Genomic DNA, 25,295 nt, shown 5'->3' on the forward strand with positions numbered 1-25,295 from the left:
GTTCGAGTTGTTAACTGCGCCAAATAGCATTAGTGTAACAATAATAATAGATAGTAAATCACTTTTTAGTTGAGTTTGACATATATACGACGATATACATTCTAGGTCAGTTTGGGTGGCTGAGTTCTGGCTATTCTATATTACTTGATGTGATAGCCCGAAACCAAATCATTTATCCCAAATTATTTTATTTTAAATTGTTTTAGATTTCATTATTTTGAAGCATTTAAATTGTGAAGTTATTGTAAAATTTTATTTTATGTTAAGCTCACGAATTGTCTAGTCGCGCCTCTAGTTAAATGAATAGATTTGAAGATCTTGACTCTAGAAATAAAAATTTATGTTCTCAAAATATTTTTAATTTAAATTTAAACCTAAATAAATATTTATGAAAGCCTACTTTTGTTGTGCCTTATTTATTTTTGTGAATATATAATTCATAATTTACTTGTAATACTGTAGATGAAAATACGTGTTATACCACATACTTTTATTTCCCCTATATAAGGCACGTATGATTCAAATATTGGTCATGCTTAAAACACAATCGGCTCGAACACTTCCCATTTTGGTATTTCGCTTCAACCTTGATCAGCAGCAAAATCCTTATTTCGTGTGGAGCTCAAACGGTTATCTCTTTATCTCTGTAAATTTCCATAAATAACTTTCATTTCAATCCAGCAACTATTCTCTTATTTATGCAGAAACACCAAGAACAGGACTTCCACAAAATATTGCTTCTATCTTTTTCAGCAAAACAGAATAATTATCACCCTTAAAACCAAATCCTCAATACCTTCAATTTCAGAAAAACACTCACACATGCTCTTATTCAGATGTCTTTACCAGAGAAATTATATTTGAAATCTTCTACATGATAATCCAATAGAATAAATTTTCACTATTGCACAGAAAAGAAATTAGAAACCATAGAAATAATTGAGATGAGAAGGCGCGGCGGCTGCTCGCCGGAGAGGGAGGCGGCGCAGAGATGAAGTAGCGAGAGGGAGAAGGGAGTGGATAGAGAGCAGAGAGGTGAGGGAACCGGTGGCAGTTACCGTGGTGGCGGCTGCTGCCGGATAAGGAAGTGACGCCGGGCGGCTGGCTGGCTGGCGGCGTGAGGTTGAAAGGGGGAGAGGGTCTTCTGTGAGTGCGTGTGTGTGTGCATCTGAAGTGTGTGCGTGAGGTGTGTGCTTTATGTGTGTGTATGTGTTTATGCTGATTGTGTGTGTTGGGGCGTGCGTTCGAGGGCACATGGGATCCTCTGTCCCAGACTCCCCGAGAATATAGTGTGTACCACTCTCATTATGTTATAATTTTAAATTATTTTTTGTTCAATTATAAAGATAATTAATAAGGGTTTACTTATCCAATTAGGGTTTATATTTATTTTTTTATATTTATTTGAATTAATAATAGATTATTTGGGTTCATTAATTCAAAGTTAGGGTATATAATTTTTAAAATTTCAATTTTTTGATGATAAATATTTATTAGAGTTCATAATATAATAATAATTTTTATTTTTATAAAAAAAAATAAAATAAAAAAAATTAAGAGTGGTACACACTATATTTTGGGACGGAGGATCCCATCTGGAGTTGAGGGTTTTAAGAGATAGAGAGATGGAATGGTGGGCTTAGGTTTAAAATTAATTAATGGGCTATATATGTTTGGGTTTGTTTTATTAAGTGAAATTGGATTTGATTTCATTTAATTTTATACAAATTAAGCTTTAGATTTTAATCAAATATTGAGCCCATTTTTTTTTTATAAGAAAAGATCTTTTATAGTTTATTAGATCAACAATTTAAATGGTTTTACAAAATAAATTTTTAAGTATTAAATTATTTCAAGATTATTTAGGCTCTTATATATTATTATTTGAATTTTATCTGACTAGGTGTGGCGCGACTAGGACGTAACTTTTGTGTTGAATTATTGAAGTTAGCTATCAAAGTTCAAGTTTCAGGTGTGAGATTTATTTCAGTACATGTTGTGGTTGATTCTTGTCCATTTTAATAATATGTGCTTACCATATGTGTTATGACGTATATTTTGAGGATATCGCTAGGGGCCTGTAAATAGGGTTCAGGACTTCACAGTCCTTGGGTTGCCACAATGCGATTTGAGGTATATTTTGAGGATGTTGTCAGGGGCCCGCAAATAGGGTCCAGGACTTTAATAGTCCTTGGGTTGCCACATTGCGAATATTGAGGATATATATGAAGTGACCGTATGTGTTACCGTGTTACTCCCTCCGTCCCACTAGACTTGGCACACTTGCCTTTTTTGTTTGTCCCACTAGAATTGACACTTTCCTAAAATAGTATGTGGTCCCTACTTTCTCTACTCACATAAAATAAGTGGACCCTACCTACTTTACACTCTTAACCCTTTATTCTTAATCTCCGTGCCTAACTCAAAAGTGTCAAGTCTAGTGGGACGGAGGGAGTATTATCTTGGACAATTATTGTATGATATCTCACACTGAGTTATACTCTGTATGTTCATCCCATATTTAACATTTCAGGTTATTGTTGTTGGAGACGCGTGGAGGGTAGAATTGGCGAGTGAAGTCATTTTACAGAGTAGTAGTCATTTTTATTAACGTATAATTTACACATTTAAAGTTTTACTCAGTACAAATTTTCTGCTTTAGATTGGTTTCAAATTACAACTTAATTAATAGTTAAATATTTCTATGACTGCTTTATGTCATGCTTTGGAACAAAGATGTTGATTGTTGATTTTAAATCAAAGTTAATATTTGAATATATTATTAAAAAGTTGATATCTTTTAAATCGTTTTAAAAAGTGTTTTAAAAGTTTATTTCATTTAAGAATTTACTTTCATTAAATTATTTTCCAGAATATTTATTTTAAAACTTTTTAAAGACTTCCACATTAAATATTTATTTAAAATTTATATTTATCTCCTTAATTAGATTAGGGTGTTACACTTGAATCACGAACTTTAGTTAACATGTTCGGCTAATGAGAGACGAGCATGCACTAATGCTCGATATGAGGGTAAAAGAGTTCTGAATGAGTATAATTTATATATTTTGTAAAAAGTAGGCATTTTTTATATTTTGTCTTTCAAAATGGATGCATATCATTTTCATCATACTATTTACTTATGTTTAAGATTAGAATAGTACTATTATATGAGTTTGAGATTGGAAGCGTATTGTAATATTTCAACTTTATTAAAATAGATAAGCAATTATTGTAACAATTTATAGTTAATTATTAATATAATTTATAAATTTTAATGAGTTTTAATTTTGGAACAGGAAGAAGTGATAAAATCATTCTTTAAATCGTGTTTGGGACATGTACACCAAGTATAGAAAATTTAAACAAATCTGAATATTTATCAACATGCCTATATCAATTTTTTTAACCTTTGATGTTCGGGCCATAACTACAATTAACCCTTTATTCTACTTATTAATGTTTATTTTGTAAATTTTGGATTATTATTGCGCTAAATAACTAATCATTCTAACAAATTAGCGAGATTGTGTTTGAGATTAGGACGAGTAATAAAGTCACTTTTTAAATAAGTTTGACAAGAATACGATGACGGAACTATACCAACCTCATTATTTTGATCTAAATTTAGTAAATTATAAATTTGTTTTTATAGTATATACTTGTAAATTATTACGCAAAGTCATATATCCCGTCCAAATTGGAAAGGGTATACGGTATACCACAATTCGATTTGATGGATGGCTTTGCACATGAATAGCTCACTAGTGGAGGTGTTTGGTTTTAGTGATAAGGCATGATTGATAAAATAATCCATCTTAATCAACTGTTTGGTTTGAATGATTTGACCCATGATTGATAATTCGGCCCGCATATAATTAGACAACCAATTGAGTGATTATTTATCTGGATAATTAAATCATTCCCCCAATTCTATCAATCTTATAAATCTTATCTATCTCATCCACCAAACCAAACGTAGTATTCTTCTAAGTTATTAGTGGAGCTTAATCCCCCCTATCGTCCCTCCTTAGTGGCGTCGCCAGCCACTAGTATCGGCATAAAACTCTATCTGTATAATACTTTATTTGAAATCGTGTTTGAATACCGTATTGATGATCGATGTGCACATGGAGTGAAAAATCTCAAAATAAAAGAGTGAATTCAAAGGCATATGAAATTTGAATAAGATTTTGATGAAGAAGAATAACACAACACTATAAATAAATGAAGGTTGCAGCAGGTGGATTGAGAGTGGAGCGAAGCGGGTAAAATGTGGAAGGCGGTGTGTGCAATGGTGAGCGTGGAGCTCAGCTTAGCTCTCGTAAACATACTGCTGAAGAAGGCCATGAACGGCGGGATGAGCCGCGTCATCATCGTCGTGTACAGGCAATCCGTCGCCACCATCTTCTTAATCCCTTTCGCCTTCTTCTGGGAAAGGTAGTCTGCATCGTTTCAGAAAATTAGTTAGTTAGTTAGTTCAGTTTGGTGATCAAAGAATAAAACAGCTTGTTGCAGGAATAGCTGGAGCAAGCTCACTGCCAGTTTGATCTGTCAAATGTTTCTATGCGCCTTGATCGGGTAAGAAATTTAACACTCTGGGTTGGTTTTTTTATATATTTTTTAAGGTTGTCTGAATCAAACCATTTATGGAAATATGTAGGTTGACACTCACGCAGTATTTGTTCTTGGTTGGACTTGATTATACATCAGCAACATTCACTTGTGCTTTCATAAACATAGTCCCAGTCATCACATTTCTCCTCGCATGGCCACTCAGGTAAGCCTCTTTCTCCTGTAAGGTAGCGTTTACTTTGCATGATTGATTATATGCATATTTGAGTATTTTTATCATCAACAGTAGGATTTCCCCAATTAATCTCACCATTTTCATGAGATAAGCATCGAACAAAACTAGATTGAATGATAAAAATAATCAAGGGTCTTAGAATATCCCAAAGTATCAATCCATTAAAATAAACAAGTGATTAGGCCAAAGAGTATGCATGATTGTTGGTGACACGAGTTTTAATAAATGTTAAGTAAGTGTTATGAGTGTTAAAAGGGACCAGTTTTATTGTAGCGTTAATATAATGAGAGAAAAAGTTATTAATTATGAATATATTCGACATAATGAGAGAAAAAGTAAGGAATTTGCGTGTGTTAGGCCATGTGTGATAAAGTTGTAAATAGGTTAATAAAGTAAGAGTAAAGAATAAAGAGTTTATTATGAGGTAGCATCATAAAACAGCAATGTATATTGTTGTGGGACGCTCCAAAATGAAAAGAAGTGCACACTCTTATGGGACAGAGAAAGTAAAAATTTGAAGTAGGGGTGGTGCTGGAGCTCCCCCTAGATCAGCCCCTGGCTCTGGCTGTACTATATCGGATTGTAATATGATGCAGGATGGAGAGGGTGGACATAAGCCGCAACAGCGGCAAGGCCAAGGTGGCGGGCACGGCTGTCTGTGTCATGGGAGCTTTGTTACTGTCGGTTTACAAAGGCGAGCTGCTCATCAACCACCCCCGGCATGGTGTCGAGCACCGGGCTAATGTTGAGGCGAAGAGGTTGGGCCCCGGTGCAGCGTTTCTTGCTGCGGGCAGCGTGGCTTGGTCCTCGTGGTTTCTTATGCAGTCGAAGATCGGGCGATACTTCCCACATCGTTACTCGAGCACGTTGATCATGTCGTCCTTCAGCTCATTCCAGTCAGCACTGTTGTGTTTCGTCACGGACCGGGATTTTTCCAAGTGGATTGTTAGAGGGGAACTTGACATTCTAACAGTCGTATTTAGCGTGAGTGCCGTTTGCATATGATTTATTCAGTTTTATTACTATAGTATTATTGATTTTAAGAATGTGTGTTTGTTGCTCTATTAGGGAATCGTGGGATCAGGACTATGTTATGTGGTGATGTCTTGGTGTGTGAAGCGACGTGGTCCGGTTTTTACCGCTGCATTTAGCCCTTTAATTCAGATTTTTGCTGCGGTTTTGGATGTTTCAGTGCTGCATGAAGAGATTTACCTCGGGAGGTAAGAATGTCTTCGCTATTCGATATGTGTTTCGATACGAAATTGTCAGCTATTTGGATCAGATCCTTTAGGTTGCGTTTATTTTGGAGGATTGACCTTTATAGATAAAAATATGGCTATATTTTCAAGCTTTGTGATCTAAATTCTTTAATTTGGTTTTCTAGTAGTGAGTGATTGAATTCAAAATTGTGCAATGATTTGAACAGCATTTTGGGATCGGTTGTGGTAGTTGTTGGCATGTATGTTCTCCTGTGGGGCAAAAGCAAAGATCAACAAGAGGCTTGCGGCGCTCTTCCTAAGAGAATAGATGAATCCCATACTCAACAAATTACCAATTAGTCGCATTTAATTTATTGCTAAATGTGGGGGGAGGAAATATTATATCCAATTGTATTATTGATTCTGCATCGTTTCCAAGTACTTGTACACATATTCGTGATAAAAGATTGTATGTTTACTAAGATAAGTATGTTATAATTTCGGATGTTAAATAAAATTTGTTTTTTGATTTATTTGTATTCGAACTCTAACTTATTGACCAGTCATGCAATACTATCAGGGGCGGATCTACAGTATGACTGTACTGGGCTCCAGCCCAGTGCAAGTCCAATATTTTTTCTTATATATATTCTTCCTATCTACATAACCCAGCCCAAATTCTAGCCCACAATCCAGCCCAACCTAAAAAACAAGACTTCTACATAATCTCAACATATAAATAAAACTGACAGTTAGCAAACTATTAAAAAAATAGGCATTGCACGAATTCCTAAGCAAAATCCGCAATAGTAAAGCGGTAGTTCTCGTCCCCTAAAAAAAATCATAGTTATTGTCTCTGACTCCAAAGTCTTGATCAATTTGAATTTAATAATTTTCCATCATCTCAACAAGCAAATCACGGTATGTAGTTTAAAATCCCAACTTAGAATTAATATCAAAATTAATCTCATTTTTGTTGAATTTAATTTGATAATATTAATGATTGAAATAGAGTAGAATAATTTTTAATTATTTATTTAAAACACTTCTATTTAAATTGTAACTAGTACGTTCATCCATGCGATGTGAATTATAAATAAGAAATACAAGAAAAAATATAGTATCAAACTATTCATAGTAATTGCTTAATATTATATAATGATTTGCTACATTTATGTTATTTTTATCCTATTTTTCTTTCTTAATAATTTTTAATGTTGAATTTGAGTCAATTTTCAAGTTAAAAGTAAAATTACGAATTATTAATAATGAAAATTAGTTCATTTGTTTAGAAAATGAAACATTTTTTTTTTAAAAAAATGCATAAAAAGTATGTCTTTATGTGCTTTCAATCCACTGTTAAAAAAATGTATGAAAAGGAAGTGTACAAAATACTCAAAAAAGAAAATTCTTCGGGGGCACCCGTCCCCGAACCGTGTGTAAATATTTTCAAATGCTGTAATTCAACAAAGTCAGCCCCCCTAACATTAAATCCTGGATCCGCCCCTGAATACTATAACAAAGTAGTATGGAATATGCAAGAAACTTTAGTAACAAAATGCACGGAATTAAACAACTAAACGAGCAAAAAAAAATCTGTATTATATTGCTAAAAGGAGACTAAATATTCATATCCGGGTAGGGATGACAATCGGGTGCGATGGGTATGGATAGTGGCTATCCATGCCCATACCCGCGAGCTAAATGGATAATGAATTTTAACCACGAAACTATTCGTGGATATCAAATAGTATCCAAACCCGCCACCCACGGATACCCGCTACCCGTCGGGTATCCGCCAATCCGCTACCCGTCGGATACCCGTCACCCACTATCTGTCGGATACCTTAATAAATAAAAAAATAAAAAAATCACCATAAATCACATAGTTCAAAATCACATCTTTCATCCATGTTCAAATCCACATGACAAAGTTTAAATTCAAAGTTAATATCCAAATTCATCAACTAAAATTATAAAATTCAACAAAGTTATATTATTGCTCAATAGTAGAAATAGGGCCCTCTTCATTGAACTCTTCTTCTTCGTCTTCAAGACATGTCCAAAAACTTCCCTTATTTCCTTGACATATGTTGGCCCATATATGATATGTATATCCAAGAGTAAAAATTTAAAATGCCTATTTCCTTATCTTTTTTTTTTTTTTGTAAAAATGATCTCTTTTATTATACAAAGCATTATATGCCCTATTCTTTAAATACCATTTGATTTGATGAGTTTGCTTAGTTTTCTGTGAAAGTCTTACACATTTGACCGATTTGACAACTATCAATCATAAAAGTCAACGACTTGACAAGTTATCAGTCAAGAATATATATGAACGATGCGTGACTAGATTATGTGTCCGGTCGGACGGACACATAATTTCACCGGACGGACACATGATTTTATCGGTCGGACACATGATTTGGGTGGCAGATCATGTGTCCGGCCGATAAAATCATGTGTCCGCCCGGTAAAATCATGTGTCCGGCCGGGCGGACACATGATCTAGCCACCCACCGGTCATATGTACTCTTGATTGATAGCTGTCAAATAGTTGACTTTTATGACTGATAGCTGTCAAATCGATCAAATGTGTAAGACTTTCACAAAAAACCAAGCACACCCATCAACATCAAAGGGTAAAATAGGTACTCCACATAATTAGGGCATAGAATGCTTTGTATGATAACTTAGGGCATTTTTACAAAAAAACTTAAGGAAGTGGGCATTTTTGCCTATTAACACTATATCCAAAGCCCATATTTTAAAGATATTTCGTGGGTATTTTTCGCATATTTTCGCGGGTAAACGGATTTCGCGGGTATGGATAGTAAATATCCAAACTCATATTCATGAACTAAATGGATAGTGAATTGTATTCACGAAACTATCCGTGGATATCAAATGCCCCTCAAACCCGTCCTATTATGGTCGGATTTTCGCGGATATTCGTTACCCGCGAGTAAATTGACATCCCTAATCTAGGGAAATTAAGTTACCAAAAAATAAGTTCTAAAGAAAGTTGGGTGATTATGTTCATAGCCCCCGTTTAACTTTGTATAGCCTCTGACTTAAAACAATAATAATAATAATAAATAATTATAAATTTATTATTTTACCCTATAATTCATAGCCCCAAATTAAATACTCTATGATTCATAGCCCACCTAAATTAAATCTGTAGAGGCAATGCGATAACTTCTTCAAACCCTCACACTTATCGATCTTCAATCGAGTGAGACATGGCATGAGGCACATGGCCGCAGATTCTTCTTCTTCCAATGCTATATCTTCCCACTCTTCCCATTTGTCGCAGAAAAAGAATTATAGTTTTTTTAGTTTCGGGAAGAACGTCAACCCTATTGAGGTCAAGTTCATCGGCAAACAGGTCTACAGTTTGTAATTTTTCATAATGGATCAGATTAATTACTTCTGCTTGTCAGTAATCCAATATTTATTTTAGGGTTAATTGCCCATAAAATACTGAACTTTCATCCAATTCTAGTTTTGCATACAAACTTTGAAATGTGGCGTGATGATTACTAAACTTTTGATTTTATCTGATTTTGCCACTAATTCAAATTCCAGCCAAATTTCAGGCTAAAATGGCCTGGCAAAATTTGACGTGACGTATTTATTCTTGCGTGACAATTAGTTGGCAAAATAGTATTTTTTTATTTAATTTTTTATCAATGAAAGAAGAACAAAAAGCAAATGACTCAAATTGTCAGTGACTTAATATATCAACTCAAATAATATTTTTTTAATTAAATTAATTAATTGAATAAATTCAATCATAGTAAGGGAATTCTTCGAATGTAAGTGTATCAGCCAAAAAATATTTTACTTATCAATAAATTAATATATCAAATCAAATTAAAAAAATAAAAATAAAAACACAAAGAAAATAACTCAAATTTGCCTTCTTCGATTTTTTTCATGCAAATAACATGCACTACAAATCAAATTAATCAACTTTTTTGACTTTTTGGGCGCCGAACATAAGGGGATTCATACCTTAAACACAATTTCATCCAATGCTTCTTATTTTAACGACCTAAATTTACTTTCTTGGAATTTTCTTACCATTATTGAATTTATTCAATTAATTAATTCAATCAAAAAAAATATTATTGTTTGATTTGATATATTAAGTTATTGATAATGTGGGTTATTTTCTTTGTGTTATTTTTTATCAATAAAAAATTAAATAAAAAATATTATTTTGCCAACTTATTGCCACACAAGAATAAATATGCCACATCAAATATTGACACGCCATATTAGCCTAGAATTTGCCCGAAATTTGGATTAGTAGCAAATCCAAATAAAATCAAAAGTTTAGTAATTATCATGCCATAGTTTAAAGTTTGTGTGCAAAACCAGAATTGAATGAAAGTTTAGTATTTTATGGGTAATTAATCCTTTATTTTATTTTTTATTTTATTTTTTTGTTTTTAGTTCCATGAAAGATACTGTCTTAAACATGGTCAAGAAATTCATCTCTTTCTTTTGTATCATTCTTCTTATCTCCATTTTATTTCATTACGACTCTGCGACCATAATAATTTAGTTAGTTAATTGGTGGAAACCAAACTAAAATCATATAAACTCGTGATTAAACTGAAATTCATTCGATTATGAATTATAGGGTATTTAATTTAAAGATTATGAGTTATAGGATAAAATAGTAAATTTACAATTATTTATTATTATTATTTTTAGATGGGGGCTATTAATAGAATTACCCAAGAAAGTTTAAACGGTGAAAAAAAAAGTAACGGAAAAACACAAAGAAGACATAATATTGGGCCTTAGCTTAGCTCAAATAAATGATTTTTCTGTAAATCATTGTTTTCATGCATTTTGTATTAATGGGTAATTCATAGCCTCCATTTTACTCATCATAGCTCCTCAATTTTAATAATAATAAAATATAATTATAAATTTATTATATTTTACTCTTATAATTATAACTCATAGCAAATAAAAAATTTAATAAAAAATTTATTATACTCCTTCGTAGCCCCTTTACACTGTAGAACCGTGAAAATTATTTCATAGCCCTTTTTTTCATTATCAAAGCCATTTTGTTCTGCAAATCACAACACCATCGTCTTCATTAGTAAACAGGCTCTCAAAAAATTAAAAACCACAATAACAAGACAAAAGGGGGCCATGGATAGCAATTCACGAAATGATTCACAAAAAATAAAAATCGGCTCCCGTCTAAACAATGAAACAGAAGATCCAGATCTGGAGCCTATCTTCTCCCCATCTCCAAATTTTTAAAATCAAATTTTCTCACAAATGAGAGATATTTTATTTTCTATAAATTCTAAATTATGGAGGGTTATGAGTTGTAAGGATAGATTAGTAAATTTATTATTATTATTATTTTATATAGTGGCTATAATGGTAAAAAGGGGGGCCAGGGATAGAAATTCACCATATATTAATTGGTTCTGTTGGTATAATTTGGCCCACGTTGTTGTTAATTCAAGCCCAATCCAAAATTAATTCTTACTATTGCTTTCTCTTTTTGGTAGTACTTTTACCTTGTCTTGAAAAAAAAAAAATCATCTTTCGTGTCTTTTTAGGTGGAAGAAGATCTCGATTAGTTTCTTGCTTCAAAATATCGCCGGCCACAATTTTATACATATGGATTATTATTATTTTATTTCCGTAAAGAAATTTAATTTTGTGTTGAAAAATTTGTTTTTACCATACTATGCTCTATTCGTTTCTAATTACCGTAGTCAACCACATTATAAGTGACAGGGTGATGATAAATGGACACCTGCATAAAACTGGTTTTTTTGCATTTAATCCAAATGGGCCGGTTTATAGGAATTTTTGTATTTACTAATTAACCCCTCATATTATTTAATGTTTTTTTGTTGTTTTTTTCGTTTCCTTTTTTTTCGGTTATTTTTGTTTCCTTTTTTTACGTTCTTTTTGTTTCCTTTTTTTTGTTTTTTTTGTTTACTTATTTTTGAGTTATTTAGTTTTGAAAATTATGTAAATCATATATTTGAGGTTTATATGATTATTTATTCCGAAAATTGTTTAATTTATTATTTTAAAATTTTATTATTGATTTGTTACCAATAAATCATGGTTTTTTGTTTAAAAAAATCTTAGATTTGTTTGTAGCTATTGTTTTTTTAAACTAATATTTTTTTAAGATTATTTATTTATTTTTTCAGAAAATTATGTTATTATGTTTTTTATATTTGAAAATTATGTTAGTTTTTATTCGATTTTTTTTTATTTGGAAATTATGTTATCTTTATTTGTTTCAAATAATTTGGCGATTCTTCTAAAACTAATCATAGATTTGTTTCCACTAATTTAGATATTCTCATTCTCCACAAAATTATCTTATATTTGAATCCACTATTTTAGAGATTCTCGTAAAATATTTCAAGATTTTTTCCGAAATTTTTATTATTTATATTTTTGGAAATTATGTTTTTATTTTTTTGAAAATTATGATTTTTTTCCATTAATAAGTAAGTAATATTAATACTTGAATCCACTATTTGAATGTTTGCCAGATGTTTGTTAAAATGTGTGATCGAATTTCGTATAACATTCTGAATGATTTTTATCATCCTTAAAATTAGATATTCACCACTTTTATATTTATGATTTATTTTTCATGAATAAAATCTAAAATCAAAAATCAAATCTTCACAAAAGAATGAAAAATCCATATATATATATATATATATATATATATATATGTGTGTGTGTGTGTGTGTGTATTTATATTATATTCAATAATTTACTTTAAATTAATTAATTAACTGCATTTAATAACTCATAATTTTATAACGAATAGTTATATCGACTTCGTTACATACACTATAGCAGTTCATTGTCTTATTGACATATCACGTTTAATTATTTACAATAATACATTGTTTTTCATTCAAGTATATGTTATATAGTTTTCTGAGCGATATTCCTGCATATGATTCATTTTATTTTATTTATTTTTCTCAATTTCACTAATTTACTTCAATTAATTAATTCAACTCTATTTAATAGAGTATACTTTTTATTTCAACTTCACTGATTCATTATGATATTATACTAACGCTTATATTAATCTAAATTTTTCCCAATTTCACAATTTTAATATTTTACCTCCATAATAAGTTATCACATAATTTCATTGTGTAATATATTTATTCATTTATAATGTATTCTAGGCATTTTTTTTGTGCTTGTACAACTTCAATGGGCATTATATATCTTATAAAATTCATTTTTTATTACAACTTCACTAATTAATTAAACTTTGTTTCATAGTTTTACAATAACTAAGGCCACATCGTTAGTCACACAATAATGGTTCATTTTGTTAACATCATATCGATTATAATACTTTATTATAATATATATGATGTGTGCGATTTAGTTGTCTAGATTCATGTTTATTATCGTGTGTTTTTATTTGATTTTTGCCCAAATTCATTGGCATTTTGGCGCAGGAATTGCTTGAAGTGTGGAAGGAGGCTCGTGGATGGAAGAAGTCGGTGAAAGTCGAGATTTGATGAAGATTAACATTGATTTTGGAGGAATTTAGAGATTGGGCTTGAAGTTATTTATTTTAGATTTAATTTAGCCTAAAACTATTATTTTAATTTATTTTGATGCTTTATTTGTAAAAGGGCCGAAAGCCCGTGATAATTAGGGACGACTATTGTAGGGATTATTTCCCTAGCCTTTTACCCCACTTAGCCGCATTCTTATTTAGAGATAGGTTAGGTTATATATATTAGTTAGTTGATTATTTGGACAACACGTTTTTCTTTTTCTTTTTCTTTTTCTTTTTCTTTTTCTAGACTAAGAGTTAATTAGGTTTTTAACTTTTGCTTAGGTTTTAGTTTTAGCTTTGACTTTTATTAAGGAGAATTTTTGGCAGAGACGTGTTCCACCAATTCCAAGTGTGGTGTTTGGTTTGTTATTCAATTGCAATTTATTATTCTTGTTTTATGTTTGATTGTTCTAGTTTTAATTATGAGTAGTTAAATCTTTAATTCGGCGAGAATAATGAAGTATTGATTTAATAACCTGTGAGACCTAATTGTTCATATAATTGATTCTTATTGATTTCGATTTGTTCCTTGTGTTTAAAGATAGTTTTGATTTAATTTAAGCCCGATCAACTTAGGTTTAATTGGATTACAGTCAATTAGCACCTCCAATCCGTAATTGTTGGAATATGGCTGATTAGTGATAAAGCTACCATGTTCGTAGTAGGAATAAATTGGTGGATGAATTATTACTAGCATATCTAGGATAATTTATCTAAACTGGGTTCCTTCATCTTAATGCTATTAGAATATTAAATCTAGGTCTGGCGTCTCCAGCTAGGTTATATTTTAATAAGGGAAATAAGCAGGTCTGGCGTCTCCAGCTGTTTATCGATACAGTAAGTAGGAATTGGGGTACGTCCGTTGCGTTTCACGGTATCCTATAACTGGTTGGTTGATAAGGATTAATTAATCATTGCGTCGATGATCAGAGTCATTAAATTAATATGGATTTATTCGAGTCGAGTTACTTCTCTATTGATTTATTTCTCGATTTTTATTTGACTTATTTGCTTTCTTAGTTAATTAATATTTTCTCAAAATTTAAGGCGTGGTGACATCACCAAAAATATAGATTCTAGGGAATTGGATGATTTTACCTGCTCTATGTGGTTCGACCCTGCTTATCATTATACTCATTTAATTCTTGATAGTGTTGCAGGAATTATTTGGTGGTATACGACGTCCACCAAATTATGGGATTTGATGGAGGGTTTGACATAGTCAAAATTCCCCCCATCGTTTCCCTCTCAATTCCACCTCCTCCAAAACCCACTCCAGCCATCTCCACTCGCATCTCTCCGCCTGAAACACCACCATCGCCGCGACCCACTCCAGAACCGCCACCGCAGCCACACACCTCCAGCCTCCATCTCCAACCTGCACCCGCCGCTGCTCTCCAATTCCACAATCCAATACCTCCCTGTTCCGGCCATCATATCTTTTCATCTACATCTGGAAATCACCACCGCCAGCCTCTATTACCGCCCTCCATCTCTACGCCTGAAACACCACCGACGCCGCGATCCCCTCCAGAACCGCCGCCCTCTACCGGCATCTCCATAAGGCAGCGAGAGCACGGTGATACCCTTCCCTCTTGTTCGTTTTTGTTTCTTTATTTTTTTCCTTGTCTTGTTTAGTGTTTGTGTTTGTTGTTTTGTTTTTTTTTTTTTTTCTTGTGTGTTCTCATTTTTTATGTTTTTTCTTGTTTGCATGAGGGCAAGCAACGTCTAAGTGTGAGGAGGGGGATGTGTCTTTATTTTTGTATGTCTATGTTGAGTCGTTGTGTTGTCTTGCATGTTAGCCAAGTGAGTGTTAGTTTGCTAGTTTTGTGTATGCATGCTTCCAAGTTGCACTTTGTGATGAAGTAGATGACTTGATACTTTTGGAATTGAAGAATTGTGATTTTATGGATGAATCTTTATTAGATGAAAATTGGGATGACGAAGAAAGGCAATAAGTGAGTAAAAACCACACATAAGTGAGATTTGAGCTTAATAGAGTAGAGCACTCTCTACTATATTTCTTCTTTGAGTGATTTGATATTCATGAGGTCGTGATATTAAGTGAGTCATATGTGACAAATGATAGAAGGCACTAGGAAAGCCCATTTGGCCTGCGTTTCACTGCCTACCCATACATTAACCCCTAGTGAGCCATTTTTGAAGCCTTAACCATTTTTGTTCTTATTAGTCACTAAATAATTAGCCAAGGCCTGTTTTGGACTCTCTCTTTGACTCAGTGATGCATGTCTAATTTTGAACTTCATTCCATTAATTACTAGAGAAAGTTAAGCTGTGTTTCTATGTGCCGTTTGCCCAAACTGATGTCTTCTGCTAGATGATAAGGATCTGTGATCCGTTTGGCCAGACAGTGGCAGTGAATTCAGATTGGGTTTAGGAAACGATTTGTGGGGATATTTTGTAGATGATGATTGCATGTTGATTGGAGATACAAAAAAAAGAAGGGTGCTTCTGGAAAAAAAAAAGAAAAAAAAAGGAAAAAACTTAAAAAAAAGAAAGAAAAAAAGAAAAGAAAAGAAAAGAAAAGAAAAGAGAAAAAAGATGTTGCACCAGTTTGAGTTGAGCATGTATTATCATTGTTATTGTTGGAGTTTTTCCCCTAAGTTTAGTTGCTTTCTTTATTTCTCTATGAACTTGAAATTGTGGATGATGGTTTGGATTAGATGTGCACACTTTGATCTTCATTGCTTGAGCCTAGGAACCCCTTTAGATCCTTCCAATCTTATGAATGGTCCCTAGCACCATTACGCCAAATGAACAAAGTCCTTTTTGAGTCACTATTTGAACGCGACATATCATGGCTGAGTGGATCTTTTCTTGTATGTGTGAATGTCCTTAATTGCAATTTGAGCGAATGAGTGAAGTAGTGAGCTGTACTTGTTATTCCCTGATTTTGACTAATTTGATGATAGAGATGCGTACTTGAGATTCTAATTTTTCATTTTAAAGGTAGAGAGTTATTTATAAATTACTTGGTTCATCTTGGCAGTATAAGTTACAAGCTAGCAGTTGGCATTTACTTGGCTGTTGTGTTTTCGTGTCTCGCTTCTTATCTTCCATCTTTCTTTTTCCTTTTCGTGTGTTTGTGTGTTGAGTCTGGGGGAAGGTCGTGTCTAGATAATTATTTCTACTATTGAGTCTTTTCTTCACTTCATACTTGAGGGCAAGTATGATTCAAGTGTGAGGAGATTTGATGTGTGCGATTTAGTTGTCTAGATTCATGTTTATTATCGTGTGTTTTTATTTGATTTTTGCCCAAGTTCATTGGCATTTTGGCGCAGGAATTGCTTGAAGTGTGGAAGGAGGCTCGTGGATGGAAGAAGTCGGTGAAAGTCGAGATTTGATGAAGATTAGCATTGATTTTGGAGGAATTTAGAGATTGGGCTTGAAGTTATTTATTTTAGATTTAATTTAGCCTAAAACTATTATTTTAATTTATTTTGATGCTTTATTTGTAAAAGGGCCGAAAGCCCGTGATAATTAGGGACGACTATTGTAGGGATTATTTCCCTAGCCTTTTACCCCACTGACAAACATGGTTTTCGTACCTCAATATCGCATGAATTGTTGTCATTTTCCCCCATGAATTGATTGCTAATATGTGTTTGTATCCCAATTTTGAGTTTTGTTGAGTTTTGATTTCTTGGTGTAGTTTTGGAGTGATTTCAGGGAAAATAAAGGATTAATTGGAGGATTTTGAAGACATGATATCGACGTACGTCTCGATAGGAATTCGTGAGCGCAAACGGTGACCAAATCGGAGTCCGGACGAGGGAGAACGGAGCCGAACAAGCGGACTGCGCATAAAGCCCAGGAACCCGCGGTCCGGGCCGCGGCCACGGGCCCGACCGCGGGCCTCTGCTCCAAAATTGCCCAGTAACCCGCGGTCCGGGCCGCGGCCACGGGCCCGACCGCGGGCCTCTGCTCCAGAGCAGTCCAGAACGTTTTTGACAGTCACCCGCGGTCCGAGCCGCGGCCGCGGCCCATGACCGCGGCCTCCCCTGCTTCCAGCCGCGTTTTCAACCGCGGTTCATGCCGTGACCGCGGGGAAGAGGCGGGGATCCGCCTTTTGGTGGGCCCAGACGTGATTTTTAGCTCAAAACTCCATTTTTCCCCTCTTTTCTCATATCATTCACCACACACACCCACTTCATCTTCCCCAACTCTCCAATCCCAAACCCTAGCCTCCATTCTCTACCATTTTTTCTCTCTTCCACACACAAAAACAACACCAAAATCAAAGTAAGAAGGGGAAGACTTGGAAAGGAGCTCATCAAGACTACATGATTGAAGATCAAGATTATAGGATTTGTCTATGAATCTCTATCTCTCTATATCTTTATTTATGTTTTCTTATGACTTGAGATTTGCTTTTATTATGAATATGCTTGGCTAAAATCTCTTATCTTAGGGATTAGATTAGATGGATTTGTAATGGATTGATTTCTTTGTTCTATATATATCTTGATTGTGCTTATTGTTATCTTTTCAAGTCCTAGATTTATCTCTTGTATGATTGGTTGGCCACCTTTTGTGCATTTCTAATTTGTGATTTGAATCGGGAGAGGATAATTACAATAGATTAGGAGTTTGATACATATCATCTCAATAAACCGGGAGGTTGAGAGTTGGGTGAGGGCTTGTTGATCTTTTGTGCTCTTGGGAGTTATAGGTTAGAAATTGACCGGGGACGGCAATTATGACCCGTAATCTACTGTTTTAGTCGTCCGGGAGGGGGCTAAAACTAGTGGGGAGATCGCCCTAGATAAGTAGGTCATATCAAGATTAATATTGCTTTAGATTGAAGTTCATTACGATCCATCGAAATTTAGTCCCTAGGATAACTTTCATTCGAGTCATTCCCCAATTTATTAACTAAGTTTATCTTGTCGTTATTTTATTTACTTGCTTTATTTAGCTTTGTTTTAGTTCTCAATATCTCTTCATCTTTGGTTTGTCTAAATAGATTGAAAATAACTTATTAATAATATTTAGAAGTTTAAATTCACCAATCCTTGTGGAATACGACATTGCTTCCATATATTACAACTACCCGTATACTTGCGGCGTGGTGAAAATATTAGCGAACACCCACTTAGCCGCATTCTTATTTAGAGATAGGTTAGGTTATATATATTAGAGCACTCCCAGCAGAAATCTCATAATTATGCTCCTATATTCCTCCCTAAAGCTTCCCTATTTAATTTTAGGATCTCGATTTTATAAATGCATACATCAGATCTCCTATGTTCTATATAAAAACAATAATTATGTGTGGGCCCTACTAATTATAAGCTTAAAATAAATTTAGGGTGGGTGTAAATTTAAGATTGAATTTAGGTAGGTGTAAATTTTTTTGTGGGCCCCATCCAATTTAGGGGATCTGCTGGATGCATTTTTTATCGCATTTTCAATTGTTTTAGCCTAAATTTAGAGTTAGTGATAGATTTAGGTGATCTGCTGGAAGTGCTCTTAGTTAGTTGATTATTTGGACAACACGTTTTTCTTTTTCTTTTTCTAGACTAAGTTAATTAGGTTTTTAACTTTTGCTTAGGTTTTAGTTTTAGCTTTGACTTTTATTAAGGAGAATTTTTGGCAGAGACGTGTTCCACCAATTCCTAGTGTGGTGTTTGGTTTGTTATTCAATTGCAATTTATTATTCTTGTTTTATGTTTGATTTTATTTATTTGATTGTTCTAGTTTTAATTATGAGTAGCTAAATCTTTAATTCGGCGAGAATAATGAAGTATTGATTTAATAACTTGTGAGACCTAATTGTTCATATAATTGATTCCTATTGATTTCGATTTGTTCCTTGTGTTTAAAGATAGTTCTGATTTAATTTAAGCCTGATCAACTTAGGTTTAATTGGATTACAGACAATTAGCACCTCCAATCCGTAATTGTTGGAATATGGCTGATTAGTGATAAAGCTACCATGTTCGTAGTAGAAATAATTTGGTGGATGAATTATTACTAGCATATCTAGGATAATTTATCTAAACTGGGTTTCTTCATCTTAATGCTATAGAATATTAAATCTAGGTCTGGCGTCTCCAGCTAGGTTATATTTTAATAAGGGAAATAAGCAGGTCTGGCGTCTCCAGCTGTTTATCGATACAGTAAGTAGGAATTGGGGTACGTCCGTTGCGTTTCACGGTATCCTATAACTGGTTGGTTGATAGGGATTAATTAATCATTGCGTCGATGATCAGAGTCATTAAATTAATATGGATTTATTCGAGCCGAGTTACTTCTCTATTGATTTATTTCTCGATTTTTATTTGACTTATTTGCTTTCTTAGTTAATTAATATTTTCTCAAAATTTAAGGCGTGGTGGCATCACCAAAAATATAGATTCTTGGGAATTGGATGATTTTACATGCTCTATGTGGTTCGACCCTGCTTATCATTATACTCATTTAATTCTTGATAGTGTTGCAGGAATTATTTGGTGGTATACGACGTCCACCAAATTATGGGATTTGATGGAGGGTTTGACATAGCCCAAATATGCATATATATTATATTCAATTTTCTATGTATTTTAATTTATTTTTGTCCACATAATATCACAAGATTTTTTTTTACAAATTCAGTAATTAATTTCAAATAATTAATTCTACTTTACTTCATTGACTATAATTATTTTCGACTTCGTTACTCATACAATACTATATTCATTTTGTTATAATTATATTACATTTAATACTTTATTATAATACATTCAAACAAAATATTCCTTAAATACTTTTGCGACCGAATCCAATCATATGATTCATGTTTTTTTAGTAATTCTTTTTTTTTTCAAATTCACAAATTATTTCCAACACATTGCAAAATGTCATCGTATAATACATTGTTTCTCATCCAAATATATGTTAAATAGTTTCGCGAGCGATTTCCAATCGTACGAAAATGTTATTTTCAAATTTTAAACATTCATATTGCCCACATATATATTCCTTCATTTATAATATATTTATAATATATATGATTCTCCGAGCAAAATACCATCGTATGATTCATATTTTAATATTATTTTTCCAACTTCACTAATTTATTTCAATTCATTAATTCAACTTTATTTAATTGAGTTTAATCATTTCTTATTATTATTATTGAGTTTATTTCAATTCACTAATTCAACTTCAAACTATATTAGTTCATTTTCTTATTATTGTATCGCTTTTAATAAACTATATGTTATATAATTTTACAAGCAAAATCTCATGCTTACGATTCATTTTATTTTATTTTTTCTCATTACTCACACTATATTATTTCATTCTCTTAATGGAAACAAATCTAGGATTATTTTTAGAAGAATATCCAAATTAGTGGAAAGAAATAAAATAACATAATTTCCGATAAACCAAAATAATAAATCTTCGGAAAAGAAAAAAACAAAATTTTAGAATATAAAAATACAAAATTAAAGAAAAAAATATATTTTCGAAACAATAGAAAAATAATACGTAGGAACAAAAATAGGATTACTTTTAGGATCTTCATAAAATTAGAGTAAACAAATAAATAAAACATAATTTTTGAATAAAAATAAATAATATTAATTTTGGAAAGAAAAAACTGGAAACAAATATAAGATTATTTTATCAAGAAATAAATAATCAAAAGAATTCCAGAAACAAAATTCAAATTTGATTTATATAATTTTCGAATTATATAATTAAGAAAAGCTTCTGGAATAAAAACATAAAAATAAGAAAACAAAATAAACGAAACAAAATGAAAGAAAAAGAAGGAAACAAACTAAACGGAAAAAAAGGAATCAAACTAAACGAAAACAAACTAATTTCGGATTTATATTAACAATAAAATAGTATTACTTAATAAAGATAAATTAATTCACTAAAAAACCGGCCCACTTTGGCTAAATGCAAAAACTCCGGTTTTCAAAAACACTCGGTGTCCATTTAGCTTTTCCGAGGAAAAAATTGGTGGAGAAAACACGCTAAAAGACTTGTGTTGTTTGACGAAGTTGCGATAATCCTCAAGTCATTGGTCAACGTCAAATTCGTGGAGAAAACATGCTAAAGAAATACTAAAACATCCGTTTGTTGCCAATGGTCTTCTTCAGAATTTTTTATTATTATTTTTTATTTACTTCTTTTTTTTATATATATAAATACTCTTCATCCATCCTCATTCATTTTACACTATATTTCACTCATTTCTCTCTTCTTCGTACTTAAAAAAAAAAATCATCCTTTTTTCATCTTAAACAAATGGATCTTGAATGAAATAATTGGTGGACAACCAAGGGCGGTCACCGGAATTACCACTTAATTTTAAAATCAATTTAAAATTGATTTCAAAATAAAATCTTGCCTTTTTAATATAGACTATATAGTATAGATTTGAAAAAATTGACACTTAAAAAAAATCTTGCCTGATGAAGATAGAATCGTATATCTTTAATTATTGATTTGTCTTGTTGGTCAAGTTAGTTTGTTTCCTTTTAGATGTTTAGGATTTTATTATAAATAGGAGTTTTATTTATGTTTTATGGGAGTCGAATTGAGAGTTAAAATGTAGAAGGTGTGATTGTTCCCTTCTCGCGGTGTTCTTCCGGTATTCATAAGTGAATCAACGAATTATCCCTTATTGTACGTATTCCGATATACAGTGATTATCAACGGAGTTCGTATATTTATCAGTATCAAATATATTTCACACTTCTACCCGCATCATATAGTCAAATATATCAAATTTAAATAAATTATTGTGTATTAAAAAATAAGAAAAACGTGTTTAACAAGAGAACGACAAGTGAAAATTTGTGCCCGGCCCTCCGAAATAATTCTGCGGTGGTACAGGATTTGGCGGTGAGCATGAAATGTTATTTGGGTATCGTTGTGATTTCTCCACCACATTTTTCCTTTTTCTTTTTTGTTATTTTCTTTTTCTTTTCCCTTGAGCCGGTCAGTATCCAGTCCACCGGTTACAGTTACAACCTCAAATTTCTGCTGTTGCACGAGGAATGATGAATGAATACGATCATCTTTTAATATACTGCTTCCGTCTCATAAAATCATGCATAATATGAAACAATACGAATTTTAAAAAAATTCTATAAAAAGCAGTGTAAATAGAGAAATGATCCCATATTAATTGTGATGTTTAGTGAATTTTTTTTTTATTATAAATAGACTATGTATGCTTTTATGACGAATGGAATATATATTTACAATATAAGTATATATATAGATTGTAGCGAGAATGTTATTTTTTAAGTGCACAGTAAAATATAATAGATGCACAGTTTCTTTTGTTGACTAAATCCTAACCATTAGATCTAAGATTTAAAAGGTCAAGATTAGGTTCCTAGTTCTCATTTTAACAGAGGTTTTTATTAGAACCTCTTCCTATATATATATATATATATATATATATATATATATATATAGGGGTGGACTATAATAAAAACACATCTTTTTGTAAAAACTAAAAACGGCTGAATTCTATGTAGAACACGTATGAATTAGCTGTGTAACTGTATGAATTCAGCCAATTCATACGTGTTCTACATAGAATTCAGGACCTTTCGCAATTCATGCAGTTACACAGCTAATTCATACGTGTTCTATATAGAATTCAGCCGTTTTTAGTTTTTACAAAAGGATGTGTTTTTATTATAGCCCACCTCTATATATATATATATAGTGTTGAATAACAGTATTCATTTAATTGATAAAATATTTGTTTCCTCTAAAATTCAAACTCAAACAAATTTTTGGCCCTTAGATAAATATCAACCATATAATCTGAAAATATAATATTTTAATTTATTTTTATTTCTCACCACATTTGTCCATTCTTTTTTTTTTTTTTTTTTTTGAAGAGCACATTTGTGCATTCTTATTGAATCGTTTGTATCATGCACAAGCTAATGGAGTAAAATTTATGAATAATAAATTATCAGAATGAGCAACAAGAATTTTGTTGTGTTATCTTATGCGAATTGGAAACCTCATATGCAAGCGTGACCACTTAAATTTTCGTACAAAATCCTCTGATTTCTTCTTTAGAAAAAAAAATAAAAAAAATAAATCGTACGGAATCAAGAAGGTGGAAGTGAAGTTTGGTCCAGTACTATTGAACTACATAAGAAAGAAAAATTAAACATTCCCCTTTCGATAAAGGAAAAAATAAATTTTAACTTAAGTACGTAAGAAAGAAAAATTAAACATTAGCCCTTTCGATATAAAGGAAAAAATAAATTTTGAATTAAGTACATAAGAAAGAAAAATTAAACATTTCCCTTTCGGTAAAGGAAAAAGTAAATTTTAAATTAAGTACATAAGAAAAAAAAATAAACTCTGCTGATATTGGTTATTTCAACGCCGTTTCTAGCTGGTGCATTCAATGTTAAAGATGATTTTTTAACTAATCACATTTTTATTTTAATTAATTACTATAAATCAAGTATTATGCATATATGTTTGATATAATTGAAAAAAATCTAAAAATAATTAGTTTATTAAAAAAATAGTTGTGTGGTAAAATAATAACAATACTAATATATAAAAGTATTCGATGTAAAAACATTTGTCATGACTATATGTCCTTTTTGTATAAAAAGGAGTCGAGAAAATTTCAATCCTAGTCTAGTCGTAATTGATTGGGGTTGCTTCTACAAAAAAAAAATGTTATTGGTTTTGTAAGTTGAGTTTTAAAAACGTTCAAAGACCACAATTTGAGTCCTTTTTAATTACTCTTATTTTTCCGTAGGAATTCAAACCTAAACATTGACTATCCAAATTTAATTAAATGTAAACTGACTAAGTTTATTTTAGGGAAAATTGCACCTAAATACACAAATTTTGTCAAAAATTCATATTTGACGTGAAGTTAGGATTTTACATTTTAATACACCAACTTTCGTTGTTGTCCAAATATGACACGACTTAATTCTTAAAAATTCAAAAAACAACCCCTTTTTGTAAATAATTATACAAAGACCCACTTATGTTATAATTTGGGACATTTAAACCAAAACAAGATATTTCCTTATGATGTTTTCTTTTAAACCATTTTAGGCGCGGATCAAAGATTAAAAGAAAACATCATAAGGAAATATCTTGTTTTGGTTCAAATGTCCCAAATAATAACATAAGTGGGTCTTTGTATAATTATTTACAAAAAGGGGTTGTTTTTTGAATTTTTAAGAATTAAGTCGTGTCAAATTTGAACAACAATGAAAGTTAGTGTATTAAAATGTAAAATCCTAACTTCGCGTCAAATATGAATTTTTGGCAAAATTTGTGTATTTTCACGCAATTATCCCTTTATTTTAAAAAGTTTATAAATAGTCTAGTAGTAATTGATTGGGTTTGCTTCAACAAAAAAAAAAAAAAAAAAGAAAAAATGTTATTGGTTTTGTAAGTTGAGTTTTAAAAACGTTCAAAGACCACAATTTGAGTCCTTTCTAATTACTATTATTTTTCCGTAGGAATTCAAACATAAACATCGACTATCCAAATTTAACCAAATGTGTTTGACTAAGTTTATTTTAAAAAGTTTATAAGTAGACCTAGTAAAAATTGTCCCGACCTCAGATTCAAAAAAAAAAAAATGTCCCAGTTTTAGAATTAGGTTTCAAAAAATCTTACATTAGTGTAAAAT

At 31.8% G+C, this 25,295-nt stretch overlaps 2 protein-coding genes across 12 annotated transcripts in view; one reads left to right on the forward strand and one right to left on the reverse strand.

The window, feature by feature from the left end:
• LOC131008955 (uncharacterized) overlaps window positions 1-25,295 on the reverse strand; it is a 984,029-nt gene that overhangs the window by 78,348 nt on the left and 880,386 nt on the right. The window lies entirely within an intron of this gene.
• Window positions 521-6,535, forward strand: LOC131008995 (WAT1-related protein At3g30340-like). 10 transcript variants are annotated; one of them, XM_057936165.1, is made up of 9 exons: window positions 521-646; window positions 1,904-1,974; window positions 2,534-2,591; window positions 4,234-4,440; window positions 4,519-4,581; window positions 4,664-4,780; window positions 5,407-5,794; window positions 5,879-6,030; window positions 6,237-6,535. In XM_057936165.1, the coding sequence occupies exons 4-9, from the start codon at window positions 4,274-4,276 to the stop codon at window positions 6,367-6,369; spliced, it is 1,020 nt and encodes a 339-aa protein (XP_057792148.1). In that variant the 5' UTR covers window positions 521-646; window positions 1,904-1,974; window positions 2,534-2,591; window positions 4,234-4,273; the 3' UTR covers window positions 6,370-6,535. The 10 variants fall into 10 exon arrangements, with proteins under 10 accessions (XP_057792148.1, XP_057792145.1, XP_057792146.1 ...); XM_057936162.1 differs by having other exon boundaries at window positions 521-629; XM_057936163.1 differs by having other exon boundaries at window positions 521-629; window positions 1,904-1,972; window positions 2,534-2,612.

This window comes from Salvia miltiorrhiza, chromosome 2 (genome assembly GCF_028751815.1).
Source record: "Salvia miltiorrhiza cultivar Shanhuang (shh) chromosome 2, IMPLAD_Smil_shh, whole genome shotgun sequence".
NCBI classification, from domain to species: domain Eukaryota; kingdom Viridiplantae; phylum Streptophyta; class Magnoliopsida; order Lamiales; family Lamiaceae; genus Salvia; species Salvia miltiorrhiza.

Coding starts and splice junctions, on each gene's coding strand:
- LOC131008995 (XM_057936165.1), top strand. CDS start 4,274: ATGTGGAAGGCGGTGTGTGCAATGGTGAGCGTGGAGCTCAGCTTAGCT. Junction 4,582..4,663: donor TTTCTATGCGCCTTGATCGG/GTAAGAAATTTA, acceptor GGAAATATGTAG/GTTGACACTCACGCAGTATT. Junction 4,781..5,406: donor CTCCTCGCATGGCCACTCAG/GTAAGCCTCTTT, acceptor AATATGATGCAG/GATGGAGAGGGTGGACATAA.